This window comes from Orbicella faveolata, unplaced genomic scaffold (genome assembly GCF_042242905.1).
Source record: "Orbicella faveolata isolate gen_17 unplaced genomic scaffold, um_ofav_v1 contig_47, whole genome shotgun sequence".
Lineage (NCBI taxonomy): Eukaryota > Metazoa > Cnidaria > Anthozoa > Scleractinia > Merulinidae > Orbicella > Orbicella faveolata.
Window position 1 is genome coordinate 19,947,818 of NW_028301577.1, and position 14,490 is coordinate 19,962,307.

Sequence of the window (14,490 nt, forward strand, 5' to 3'; positions counted from 1 at the left end):
TATAACGTGCGCTCTGATTGGCTAAGAGCGAGATCTGAGCGATCATTATGCAGCCGTAATGCCCACGGGCCGATTACGGATTATGCAAATTAGGAAGAGCCCGGCTCGGAAAATTCAAGCGCATTGAAACGATGAAAGCCGATTAAAAACATTAAGAGAAAGCAAATCTAATTAGAGATTTTTCCGCAATAAAATTTATAAAGAAGTCGTTTTTGACTTACCAGCCGATAACCTTGCTAGGCACTAGTGAAAAACAATCAAAGTTCGGGGAGTCTTAAGTGAAGCTAAAATCGCTGAGTGAAAAACACCATCGGCAGATCTGTCATGCATCCTGAGCAGAACACCACGAAGAAACTTAGAAGTAAAGTTATCATCTTAGTCACAACAATTACCGAAATATTGAACTCCGTCACAGTTCTCGTCAAATAGATTCCCTCGCTTTAACACAAGCAAGTGTAAATCAGTTTCCAGGATCATCAGAAGTAAACAATCGGGCGGTTTCTGTCGGCAGCAGTGTTTCTGATAACTGAAGGAAGTTTTAGACGTTCACAAGCCTTGAAAAGTTCATTCATAAATCCCAGAATGAAGAAGGCCAAGATATGTTGTCGAAAGCGAATGCAAAGATCGAGTTATTCTGAGCAGTGCATTCTGAAGCATTAGTATTTTCTTTCACCGAAAGACCGTTGGTTTGGACTATTTTGAAGCACTTTCTGTCTTTTCTATATGCGTTGACGTTTCCCACAAAAGTCGAAAAAACTCCCCCATCAAGTTGCGGCACCACGATACTAAAATACCTTCTTGAGGCTGTGACAATCATTTTTCCCGTAAAGAAATGTGTCTCTTTTAACGGAATACGTAATACAGTGGTGAAGTTCACTGACTGTGTAGTTTTGCCCTTGGTTTGAGACGATGAATGAATCGGTAAACGCGCGCATCGCCGAATGTAAATTGACGACTTCCGCTCGAATAATTTTTTCTTTTCTTTAATTCATGAGCCATATAATAAACAACTTGATAACCTTGACCGTTCGGTCGTCACGGGAAAATCTCAAACCTCGGCCTAACGGCAAGGCCTCAGTTTGAGATTTTCCCGTAACGACCTCACTCTCGGTTATTAAGTAGTTAATCTTGTCCGCTCGGGTAGCCAATCACAGCGAAAGATTTGATTCATCTTGCCCGCTCACGGAGCTAGCCATATAATAAATCTACTTATTATATGGTTAGCTCCGCAGGCGGACAAGTGAGCCAAATCCTGCACTGTGATGGGTTACCTGAGTGGGCAAGATTGTGTTATGTATGTTGCCTGCTCGGGATTACGGGCTGTGTCTCGCAAGAAAAATTTCCTTAAAATTCCTTTTATTGGTGTGCTTTATCCCATATACTAATAAAACCTTTATTGACCAACCTTGTTGGGTCAAGATGGCTGGGTATTGGTCCGGTTTTTTTTTTTTTTTTGAGTGTTTATGGACCTCGACTCCGTCTCAATCCATAAACACGCAAGAAGACAACTGGACCAATATCCAGCCATCTTGACCTCCTGCTTGGTCAATAACCCCTGATATACATATGGATTGCCATACCTACATAAATCCTTGCTAAGCTATACGCCAGATCACGTGCAGGCAGCGATTCAGAAAGAAGCTCGTAGTTTTGTGGAGACAGCAACTTATTCATGGCAGACTGAACCTGTTCAGACAAAATCTTCAGGGTGGGGTGGGACGAATGCAACTTGTCCGAGACGCTTGCGTGAAAAGCCTTCAGTACCTATGTTGAAACAGGAAGATATGCATTGAACATCACAAGGATATTAGAGTGTTAGGGTAGGATGACACGGTATAAAAGATATTTGACCAGTGAAAAGCGCGGGAAAATGTTGCCAGTGAAAAGTACACAAAAGGATTGACGGGTGGCAAGCGCGGGAAAAGTCATGTGACAAACGATTGCTAAGCAAAGTACAGAGCCCAAAAAATGAAAAAGTATAATTAAGTAGTGAACCACAAAATAAATCACTATATCAGGTTTTGAGTGCAATTTACCTGTCCTTGACTTTTAAACACGGACCGCAGTACATCTAACGACAGCACATTCGTGGTTCCTTCCCAAATAGGCAAAACCTAACGGAAAAATATATATATATAACAAGAAAATTAAGTAAACTGTCAAATAATTCCTTTACAAAGCCAACCTAGATCAAAAATTCAATCAGCACTCGACATTTGACAACAACAAATAGGCCAATTTCGATATATTTTAAAAATTCTAACTTAGCTTCGAGGCCTGAGGAATAAAACTAAAGAAATAAATTATTTATCCCTCAACCTTGATGTAATTTCTTTTGTTTATTCCCCTATGGCTAAGCGTCGGAGCCATGAGTTAAAAGAATTGGCCTTTAAGGAACAGGTTAAAATAGCCACGATGGAACTGGAGTACAAAATGGGTACACTTGAACAAATACAGCTTTTTTTAATTGATATTTTGTTACAACTACGGCGTTTATATTTCATATTAAGCTTATATATCCTTCTCATTGAAGTTCTTGACCGCAATCCGGCAGATTGATTACTTTTGCCTGGATGGTAAAATGGCGTGAGTTAAACCCAAATAACTTACGATAATCTGCTCAGGGTAAAAACTACTCTAAAACATAATATCCACCTATTATAATAAGTGAACACATTATTTCGGAGAAATGTAATCAAAAAAAGTTCCAGCTGAACACACTTGACCTGATCCTTTACTCGTACACTTAAGGTGGGACTTAACCTAAAAACACTTAAAAACACACCGTGTTTCAAACATTTCTTCGTGGCTAAGAGTTAACTCCAAACCATGGCAAAGTATACATTCTTAAAAAGCTCAAAGAGCAAAGATTATGAAAAAAATATTTGTGTACCCTATAACTGTATTGTAACCTGACACCGGCTGATTAAATCTGCCACCTGCTGGGGAATGCCAGGGCTTACTTGAGAAAAGATAACTCCTACTAGAACTGATCAAAAGGAATAATTTTTACATTTTACAAAAGAAGACAAACAACTTGCTGAGATAAGCATAGAGATTTTTGAAAAGTTAAAAGCACGTGAAATGATGACCAGTTAAATCTGATACAGAAAATCTAGCCTACGTTCCAATACATAACTTTGACAGAATGCACTGGATGGAAAAGTTCTATGCTTATCCCACAGAACGTACTAAAAATAACAAATCCTGAAAATTTTAGCTCAATTGAATAAATCCTTCTCAAGATATCTTTTCTAGAAGGCGAAAATAACTCGTTTTGAGAAAACGAGCTTTAAACTTACAGTAACAGTACTTGTCAAAATAAAACTTCAATACCGTAAGATTCGAGTTCCGTAAAAAACAAAACTTCGAATTTCTTTCAGAATTTGAGGTTAAGTCCCGCCTTAACAGCAACTTAAAATGCGTGACAAACAGTTTTAAACTCGACATGGACACACTGTCAAAGTAAAACCTGATATGTCTTGCAAATAAAACCGAAAATCATCATTTACGAGACAATGTCTTGATCTGAAAGAAAATTCTGACAACTTCAGGCTCAGTGCACTAAATACGCTTATTTCTTTCCTCATCAGTTTATTCTTACAACTTCTAATACTTATTTTCTGTTCACAAACTTCCACATTGATCACGCGATCAGGATCATTCTATAAACCGCTCTGAACAGTGTCAGCTGAAAACATTCAAGCAATGATAAAGTGTATTATCGTTTGTCTCACGATGTAGTCACTTGAGATGTAGATCGCGACGTTTCGACTGCTTACTGCTAGTCTTCTTCAGGCGATAAGGTCGACTGATTGCACGGTATCATTTATATCACAAAGGACGGCTGTGATTGGTGCATTTCGATCCTCCTATTGTTCCATTGTTCCGGCGAGTAGCTGTTCCCTCAGTGGTCCGTTGTTGTACCGTTCTCCTGTTGTTGTGTTTCTTGATCGTGGGTATCCATGCTTCAGGAATTTCAATTCCACTATCCCTGTTGATGTTGTTAGGGTGAAGTCTTATGTGAATAGCTTCCTTGACCCTACGTGTGTACCAGTGAGGATCTCGATCAATAAACTTGACCTCATTCCAGATAGGATAGTGGCCGGTCTCGTGGGTGTGTTCAGAAACGGCGGAGGTCTGGGTACGGGCGAGTCGTATATCCCTGTCGTGTTCTTTGATCCTCTCCTGCATAGATCTCCCTGTTTCCCCGATGTAGACTTTGCCGCACTCACAGGGAATCCTGTAGACAACACCATCTTGTTTAGCCGGGTTGACGGTGTCCTTTGGTCGCACTAAGTGTGACCGAAGTGTCGTGTCGGACTTAAAGACGGTGCGAATGCCTTGTTGTTCTAGGCAACGGCGGAGAGACTCCGAAACTCCTTGGACATAAGGTAAAACGGCGGTGGATTTAAATTCAGCGACAGGCTCTCTTCTTGGGGTTGTTCGTGCCTTTGTGATCTTCTATACAAAAGAGGAGGGATATCCGTTAGAAACAAGTACAGATGACAGATGTTTCTTCTCTCCAGCGATTACTGATGGTTTGGTGACGAGACGTTTAGCCCGGTCGTACAGACACTTCAAAATACCGCGCTTTACTGACTGAGGGTGGTGTGAATCATACGCTAGGTACTGATCAGTATATGGGCGCACAGCCCTAAGGTTGATTCGTCGACATGAGCGTTGCTCACGCAAGCTCGCACGCTATACCAACCATCTCACCTTTCTCACAAGGTGTATTTAGAACCACATTGTTCCAAGAGATCTGCAAGTTCGGCCGCCAGTTCCCACCAGAGGCGCACGCAGAGTCGCTGAACTAGCATCCATGAGATTCCTGAGGGAAAGAATCAGACTGACGCAGAGAGCCAAGGCAGATACGAAGAAAGAAGCCGAATCAACAGCACAGAGCATAACATCTGCTCTTTCTGCGGATGACGCTGCAGAGGTACTCGACAAGGTTAAATCCACTACCCAGCGAGTCTTTAATACCACCAAAGACCGTCAACAGCGCAAGTTTGAGAAACTTTTGCGAGAGAAACAGTCTTCTGTTTCTCCTACAACTTTTGTTGACAAAACAAAGTGGGTTATCAACTTGTCATCCAGGACCCTTAACGAAGCTGAGGTGTCCTTACTGAAGAAAGGTCTAAATTTCGCCGTGACTCCTACGAGCGTCCCAGCCACCGAGATCATCGCCAAGATTGAGTCAGCAGTCAGGCCACTAGATGCGGAGCGAGCAGACACAGTCAGGAGATCCGTCAACACCATCCTTCAACAGGCACAACCACCCACGCCCAACATCACGAAGGAACAACAGGAGGCTCTTAAAAGCTTAAAAGAGGACAACTCCATCATGGTCCTTCCGGCCGACAAAGGACCCGCCAGCGTAATCCTGGACGCTGACACATACCACGCAAAAATGTCAGCGCTAATTGATTCCGGACCGTACCAGCTGCTCAACAAAGATCCGACAGACCGCTTGACACGGAAGCTATCTGAGAAGCTGCTAACCCTAAAACGGAGTGGACACATATCAGAGGCCGAAGATCCACAAGGCCGACACACCGCTTAGGCCAATTGTGTCGTGTGTCAACACCTTTGCATACGACCTGTCTGCTTTCTTGGCTAACGTATTATCTCCTCTTGCAGGTAACTCGAACTTCACAGTGAAGAACTCAACTGACTTCGCCTCCACCATCGCCAGTGAAGAGTTCCAGGACCACGCGATCATGGTGTCTTTCGACGTAGAGTCACTGTTTACCAACGTACCGATCGAGGGCGCCGTACAAGCCGCGCTACAAAAAATGGAGAACGACGCAGGCCTGGCTGACCGCACGACACTTACACCAGTTCAAATCGCGGACCTCTTGAATTTCGTATTAAGATCTACGTACTTCCAGTACAACGGATCGATTTACGAACAACGAGACGGCACAGCCATGGGGAGCCCTGTATCCGCGGTTATTGCTAATCTCTACATGGAGATATTTGAAGAACAAGCAATAGAGTCCGCACCTTACAAGCCTAAGATCTGGAAACGCTACGTAGATGATACTTTCACCATCCTGGATCGGGATAGAGTTGACGTCTTCCTGCAACACCTGAACAGTCAACAACCATCAATCCGTTTCACCATGGAGATCGAGAACAACAACAAGATCGCCTTTCTCGACACGTCAGTTTACAGAGAACCTGATGGCCGCCTTACCACCAGTGTCTACAGGAAACCAACACATACTGATCAGTACCTAGCGTATGATTCACACCACCCTCAGTCAGTAAAGCGCGGTATTTTGAAGTGTCTGTACGACCGGGCTAAACGTCTCGTCACCAAACCATCAGTAATCGCTGGAGAGAAGAAACATCTGTCATCTGTACTTGTTTCTAACGGATATCCCTCCTCTTTTGTATAGAAGATCACAAAGGCACGAACAACCCCAAGAAGAGAGCCTGTCGCTGAATTTAAATCCACCGCCGTTTTACCTTATGTCCAAGGAGTTTCGGAGTCTCTCCGCCGTTGCCTAGAACAACAAGGCATTCGCACCGTCTTTAAGTCCGACACGACACTTCGGTCACACTTAGTGCGACCAAAGGACACCGTCAACCCGGCTAAACAAGATGGTGTTGTCTACAGGATTCCCTGTGAGTGCGGCAAAGTCTACATCGGGGAAACAGGGAGATCTATGCAGGAGAGGATCAAAGAACACGACAGGGATATACGACTCGCCCGTACCCAGACCTCCGCCGTTTCTGAACACACCCACGAGACCGGCCACTATCCTATCTGGAATGAGGTCAAGTTTATTGATCGAGATCCTCACTGGTACACACGTAGGGTCAAGGAAGCTATTCACATAAGACTTCACCCTAACAACATCAACAGGGATAGTGGAATTGAAATTCCTGAAGCATGGATACCCACGATCAAGAAACACAACAACAGGAGAACGGTACAACAACGGACCACTGAGGGAACAGCTACTCGCCGGAACAATGGAACAATAGGAGGATCGAAATGCACCAATCACAGCCGTCCTTTGTGATATAAATGATACCGTGCAATCAGTCGACCTTATCGCCTGAAGAAGACTAGCAGTAAGCAGTCGAAACGTCGCGATCTACATCTCAAGTGACTACATCGTGAGACAAACGATAATACACTTTATTATTGCATCTACCACGATGAATAACAACGTTTTCCTCGACATTCAAGCAATGATTGCAGAAGTTATTGCTGTAACAAAACGCTGCCTATACCCGTGTGTTAAATTTCGAACCAGAAGAGTTAAAGGACATTTATTTTCTTCTCTTTACCTGTTGATTTTTGCTAAATCACATCATCCGCGCACCACCATCCCTAGGCTCAAGGTCACGCACACTGGACTGCGTGATGAATTCCTACTATTAAAGTAATTTTATATTCAAATTACAGGCGCAAGGCTATGTAGCCACCCATCTTACCACGAAAACCACACGATAAAGATCTAAATTGAAACTTCCTTGATCAGTTTTCAAAGAAAGGATTTCAAAACAGAAACCATGTCTTTCGTCGAGGAAAACTGGCAAACAACACGACCCACAATCAGAGAAAGAAGCAAGTTTATGTTCAACAACGATCTCTTTAGCGATGTGAAGTTTGTTGTCCAAACGGCCGCTCAAGGCGAAAGCGAAAGTAAACAAGTGATTCCTGCTCACAAGTTCGTGTTGTCGATCAGCAGTCCTGTGTTTGAAGCCATGTTTTACGGTGAGCTGGCGGAGACTTTAGACTCTATTGAACTGCCTGACTGTGAGTACGACAGTCTGTTGGAGTTGTTTCGTTACATGTACAGTGATGAAGTGGTCTTGAGCGGAAGTAATGTGATGGGAGTGTTGTATTTGGCGAAGAAATACATGGTCCCTTCACTGGCTGATAAATGCACCGAATATCTGCACGATAACTTAGATCCATCAAACGTTTTTAGTATCCTGCCCTCAGCTCAGAAATACGAAGAGAAAAACCTGGTGGATCGATGCTGGAAAGTGATCGATAAACGGACAGAACAGGCTGTGAAATCGGATGGGTTTGCGACAATCGAGAGGTCCTTACTTGAAGCAGTAGTCGTAAGAGACACTCTGACGATTGAAGAGATAGAGCTGTTTAAAGCTGTTGACTTGTGGGCGACGAAGGAATGTGAGAGACAAGGTTCAGCGGCAGATGGTGCTTCAAAGAGAAGAATTCTTGACGAACACCTAATCAAAGGAATACGATTCCCAACAATGAAAATGGAAGAATTTGCTAGTGTGGTGTTGGACAGCGACATTTTAACAAAAGAAGAAGTTTTCAGTATTATCAAACGCCTGAGTTCAGTCTTGAGTTCTCCAGTGGGATTTCCAGAAACAAAAAGATGTGGCTTTCAGTTTGACGGAGACATTCACCGATGTTGTAGATTTGACTCATTGTCTTTTATTGAATGGCGTTATGCTGGGACAGACGCCATCAGTGTCTCTACAGACAAAGATATTGTGCTTCACGGCGTGTGCTTATTCGGCAATGAGTATGCTACTTACTCTGTAGAACTAGACATAACAGACTCTTACACTAAATCAATTTGTGTGTCAAAAACTGGACGATTTTCCTCAGAGCTATTACAAGGGAAGGATTATAGCTATCATGGTTATAGAATGTCTTTTGACAAAAAGGTCATTTTAAAGAAAAACACGAACTACGACATAAGGGCTAAGATATCAGGGCCTCCTTCGTTATGCGGAGCAGGCGGGGCCAGTTCTGTCCAATGTTCAGAAGTAACATTCACATTTATGAATAGTGAACACTCGAGCAATGCAACGGACGTTAATGGCGGTCAACTTCCCGAATTGCTGTTTTCTCTTTATAAACAATGAACATTTCGTTCATTTGTCGCAGTCTTCAAGTTTTCAAATTTGTAAAAATCTGGAGTGATTATCGAGTTCTTTATCTGATGAAAACAGCGACTGTCTAAGGAGGCAACAGAAGTAAGAAAGATTGACAGAGAAAACTTGTTTGATAGTGTAAATGGCGAACTACAATGTCAATAGAAAAATGCAAACGATGTAATTTTGTGTAATGAAAGCTATATGTAAAATGCACGTTCAGTCCTGTAATTTATGAATATGAATGAAATAAATTAACTTGGGATGACTCACTGTCCTGATTTACGATGGCATTCCAATAATTTTTTTCTTTTGGTGATAAAGGTTTTTCGCTAAATTTTTCAGCCCTAGCAAAACAGAGTCAGAAGAAATTTCTTTCCTTTCATGTCTTTGGACTTCTTCGCTATCTGGATTCGCGACCAGTTTCAGCTTAGTGATTTTAACTTAAATGGCTAGCTCCGAGTACGACTGAGATCAGCTAAGTCCTGTGCAGTGATTGGTTACCCAAGTAGGCAAGATATCGTTATCTTGTCCGTTGGGGATTGCTGTTTTCCTTTCAGTAACGAATAAAATTTTTCTCTTAACCATGCATAGAAATATTACACATGGGAGAAAAGGTGACAATGTTCCTTTCCTCAAACCAATGCCTGTGTATGAGTGACTGTCGAGCACGGATAACTGCTTACTAGGTTTTAAGTCGAAAATGTCCTTTGGTTTTTTCTTTTTTTTTTTTTTATAAGACCATCTCATTTTAAAATTGAGGATGAACCTTGTTAGAATTTTCCATTTAAGGTCATTCCCGAGTATTGCATTGCGCATCCTTACTGCGCATAATTTATGGCGATATTAGCGCGCGTTCGTGCACGCGCACATTGAAAACATGGCGGATTTGCCTTGATATTGAGTTCTGTCAGTTGAATATGGCTATAACTCACTAACGAGCTCGGGCATCCCAAATTTTTTTCCAGTCATTTTAATCAACTAATCATTAGCTTTGCGTGAGAAAAGACTAATCTGATTTCTATGTTTGAAAATCAAATAAATAAGAAAAATAGCAGCTGCACTGTAGTCTTTTCTATTTTGCAGTTTGATAGCCGTGGCAAGCAATTTGGTTCCAATATTTTAACAAAGATTCAGCTGTCTGACAAAATCAAAGTTAAAAAGTTCATTTGTGTCTGACACAAGTATTGAATGTAGTTTGAGGCGTGTTTTCATGAGTCTAGGCTCACAAAGAGTTTACAATAACTTGGAATGCGTTCTTGTAATAAGCATTAAATAATGCTAAAATGGGACATTTTCAATGCCTCACTGCTCCTTAACGAGCATGGGCACCCCCTCTTTTTTATTTTATAATTTAAGTTCTCATATGATAAATATTCAGTGACAAAGTTTGAACAAAAATCTATGTGCAGTTTTATTTCAGGGGAATTACCTTAAGCCCGAAATATTCTTAACTTGTTATCTAGTTATCATTTCTAGAACTTTAGCTTACAGACAACCACACAACCGAACAAAAACAAGCTGTTTCAAAAAACTGTCAAAGTAAACTTCCTCTAGTGACTTTCAGTGTGTTCTTAGTATATTCTCAAAATTTGGGTTACTCTCAGCCTCAACTTTCTTATGAAAAAAGTTCTTCCAAAAGAAAGAAAACAAGTGTACTCGGCTCCTAATCTTCTAACCAATCATAAAACTCTTACAACTGCAACGAATTTGTTCAAAAGGTGAATAAGGCATCACTCTTGCTTGTATGACATTAAGCCTGAAATTTGCAATTGAGAAATCAACATCTGATTTCTCCGAGCCCCACTGATCAACTTGAAAAATCGTCAAGCAGACACACGACAAGAAAACGTATCAATTGTGACCCAATTTGGGTTTATATACAACCAGAACTAGCAGGAGAGCATTTGATTTAATTTTCACACAAGTCAGCAGTTTTAAAAGGGTTACCATCATTAAGCCACGCCCACAGCACAGAATCTTAGTACCTCTTAGGAGTTCTTTACAGAATTTCCGACGAGCACCCCCGTCCTTTTTATATGGGAGTACCCCAAGGATTTTTTCAAGTGGTGCTCAGTCTACAGTCACAGCTACTGACACTTGAAGTTAACTATTGCATCTCGTTCACGTACACACCGAATAAAACACTTCCTGAGGCACAATTGACCACTCTAGCATCCAGGAACGACACATTATTATGAAACTTCAAGCCTATTACACCCGCTTTCAGTGTTACGTGCACAGGCGACATCTTTCGACCATCTTTCGACATGCTTTGTGAACGGTTGAAAGACCGTTTACCTGTGGAACTAGCAATTTTTCCGGTTATTAGCGGAACAAATGACAAGTATATGATAATTACTGACCTGCAATGGTACATACAACAAGTGATTTAGTTCCCAATCTTCCCGTTATACTCACGGGAAGATTGGGAACTAAATCACTTGTTGTAAACACAAAATGGCCGTGGCATTTATCAATCCTTCCTTGGCTTCCCGAATCACCAGTTACTGTTCATACATGTATGTGTGCCGAGAGTTGTCCAAAAGAGTGCTTCTACAAACCTTTCAAGAGGAGTCTACATGATTAAACCGGCTTCGAGGAAAACAATGGTCAGTAATACAAAGAACATCGAAGTATGTGACGGTCACGCTCGACACAGATCAGGAACGCATAAATCTACTTTATATACAAACCTACAGTTGGAAGGAAAAGCTGGCAGTTTTAATGCTACCTAGGTTTCAAGGATCGCTACAAAGGACCAAAACTTTAATCTTAAAGCCAGGTAAGAAACTTACGGGAATTTATGGAGCACTTTACGATGGCGAGTGTGTTAGTTACTCACTGGAATATTTGGATGTGTCGAAAACGAAGACCCAAAAACGAAGACCGAAGACCTAAGACCCTGTGGTCTAAAACGAAGACCCACCGGTCTAAAACAAAGACCCACCGGTCTAAAACGAAGACCCACCGGTCTAAAACGAAGACCCACTGGTCTAAAAAAAAGACCCATTGGTTCAAAGTCAGCCTCAATGGTCTTATGAAAAAGGTAAACATTAAAAAATTGCTTGGAAATAAGGTTTTTTTTAGGTCTTTAATTTCGGTTCAATATAATTAAATCGTAATTTATCAATGGCTTAAGACATTGGGGAGGAGTAGACTGGAATAAGCTTTAACCCCCTCTCTGGTTTCAACGGTGGTCACGTGACCAGTTGAGCCATGCAAGCTCGATCCCGATTTCATCTGCAGTAAAGACATGTTTTTCATCCCTCCTCCTTCCCATATCCTAGCCGCTTGTCTTTGTACGTGTTCAGCGCCCACATCTTAACTGGGCCAAACTATGTATGAAGGAGTTTTTCGATGAATTTGATATTTTATTAAAGCGGCTATGAGCCTTACTCACAACCATATTCGTACAATCTCATGTCTGGTTTTTGTTTCCCAGTAAACAGAGCTCAGGCAAGGCGGCTCAAGGCCTGTTATTTGGTCATTAGCAACAACGATCGACATCAGATTTCTCCGTAAGCATCAGAAAACCATTCCGTACAGATGACGAGAAAATAGTAATGTATCAACTAACAGGGTTCGTACGGGTCCTGGAAAACCTGGAAAGTCCTGGAATTTTACTGTGGCATTTTCCAGGACTGGAAAGTCCTGGAAAAGGGCTACTGGTCCTGGAAAGTGCTGGAAATCTGTTAAACTCAAGTAAAAAATATGAAATGTATGGCAGACAGCAAGGAGAATTAAAATTGAGATCTTGGGAGTGAAAGGGTTGATGTGAATTTTAGAGTCCTAGAAAAATCAATCTGAGTCCTGGAAAAGTCCTGGAAAAGTCCTGGAAATTTGTTTTTGGAAAAGGGTACAAACCCTGAACTAAGAAACCCGGTTTAGGCTGACATACAACCAGAACTAGCATAATAACAATGACAACGGCAAAGGAGAATTGACATCTTAATCTTGAGAGTCCAAGGATTAAATGTGATGAAATTCAAGTCCAGCAGTTGTTTTAGACGTGAGAACAATCGTCGCTCATGTCACAAAACGTTTGCCAATTGAAATAAAACTACAATAACAAAGCTCTGTGCACTGTTTCACTTTGGCTACAAGTCGAAATTCCACTTTGCTTTATTGGGTTATTATTACTCTACTTATAACCCTAATTGCATCAAAAACTGACAGCACGGCAAAGCACAGAACACTGGACATCGTTAATTATTCAGAACAACTAAAATGAGACACGCTACACTGAATATGCACAAAGCTACAGCTCTTACATTTTCATTGACATATCAAAGATTTAGACAAATAACCAGACTACCCTAATGCTTCAACATTTTCTAGAACAAAGCGCTTTGCGTGTAACGCATACGCAGAAGACTAATCTACGTTGCTGTCTACTAGGTGAAAGATGCAGTACACACGCCACCACACCCGAACGTCGTGAGCTTTTCCTTGCGGTGTAAAGCCTGGTTCACACTTGCGACATAACGACATAACAAGGGCTTTATCACCTTTATGTCGTTATGCGTGCAGTGTGAACATGTTGACGTAATAACACAACGGCATGAAAATAACGACATAACGAAACACTGTTTTTTTCCTTATGTTGTGACATGTTGCGTGACATATCGTTACATCGTTACGTCATTTAGTTCCCGTATGTTAGATGGCGTCAGTTCCATGTGGACTTCACTTGAAATAAAGCCTGTGCTTGTGTTTTCTTGCCGGACTTCTGTTGTCCCGTCTTTCTTGAGTTAGCTGATTGATACATGGTGGCAGCGGTTGAGAATCTGCTCAGAACCGCTGCAAGTCATGCCTGCAACCGGAGTTGAAGCTGACGCCGTTTCTGCACAAACCTTGAGCGCTGCTCAACCGAATCACCCGCCATTACCACATGTAAAACCTCCTGCTCCACTCAACCTTGCGGACTGTTCGCCGAAAAAGTGGAAATTATGGAAACAAACCTGGATTAACTACGTGGTTGTAGCGAAGATTACCAGCCAAGATGCTCAATATCAAAAAGCTCTTTTTCTCTGTACCATCGGTCAAGGTTCATTGGAGATCTTCAACGCCTTTCGGTACAATACCGGCGAAGACCCCGAAAAGATCGACACCATAATAGCCAAGTTTGACGAGTACTTCACGGGTGAAGTCAACGAGACGTATGAACGCTTCAAGTTCAACCAAAGAAATCAAGAAGTCGACGAAAGCTTCGATGCATACCTGATCGCACTACGAAACATGGCTGAAACATGTAACTTTTGCACTTGCCCTCGAATGACTGATTCTCTTCTTCGAGACCGTATTGTTCTCGGCATCAGAAATGGCGATGCCAGAAAAAGGCTACTTCAAGAACGAAAGCTGGATTTAACGAGATGTATTGATATTTGCCGCACATCTGAAAGTGCCACAACTCAACTGCAGGCAATTGGTGCGAGTGAAAAAGTTGAGGAAGTCCACTGGGTAAACCAATCACGTAGAGCGAATGGCAAACGGAGTGACCCCCCTGAACCATCATCTGACAGGAAAACCACGCAGTCACGAAAGCTCAAGTGCAAATTCTGCTTGCAGACTCATGTTCTGAAAAAAGAATTGTGTCCTGCA

At 41.9% G+C, this 14,490-nt stretch overlaps 1 protein-coding gene, 1 long non-coding RNA gene and 1 pseudogene across 2 annotated transcripts; 2 read left to right on the top strand and 1 right to left on the bottom strand.

Annotated features, from left to right (window-relative positions):
• Positions 1 to 967: 967 nt before the first annotated feature.
• LOC149097517 (uncharacterized) lies at positions 968 to 2,108 on the bottom strand. The gene is made up of 2 exons (XR_016204353.1): positions 2,037 to 2,108; positions 968 to 1,764 (listed from the first exon to the last, which is right to left on the bottom strand). It is a non-coding gene; the product is annotated as an uncharacterized LOC149097517 (long non-coding RNA).
• A 2,481-nt stretch (positions 2,109 to 4,589) lies between these two features.
• On the top strand, positions 4,590 to 7,485 carry LOC149097518 (uncharacterized). The gene is made up of 2 exons (XM_089280405.1): positions 4,590 to 5,519; positions 7,430 to 7,485. The coding sequence occupies exons 1-2, from the start codon at positions 4,826 to 4,828 to the stop codon at positions 7,483 to 7,485; spliced, it is 750 nt and encodes a 249-aa protein (XP_089136531.1). The 5' UTR covers positions 4,590 to 4,825.
• Positions 7,431 to 9,170, top strand: LOC149097519 (BTB/POZ domain-containing protein 6 pseudogene; annotated as a pseudogene).
• Positions 9,171 to 14,490: the final 5,320 nt, after the last annotated feature.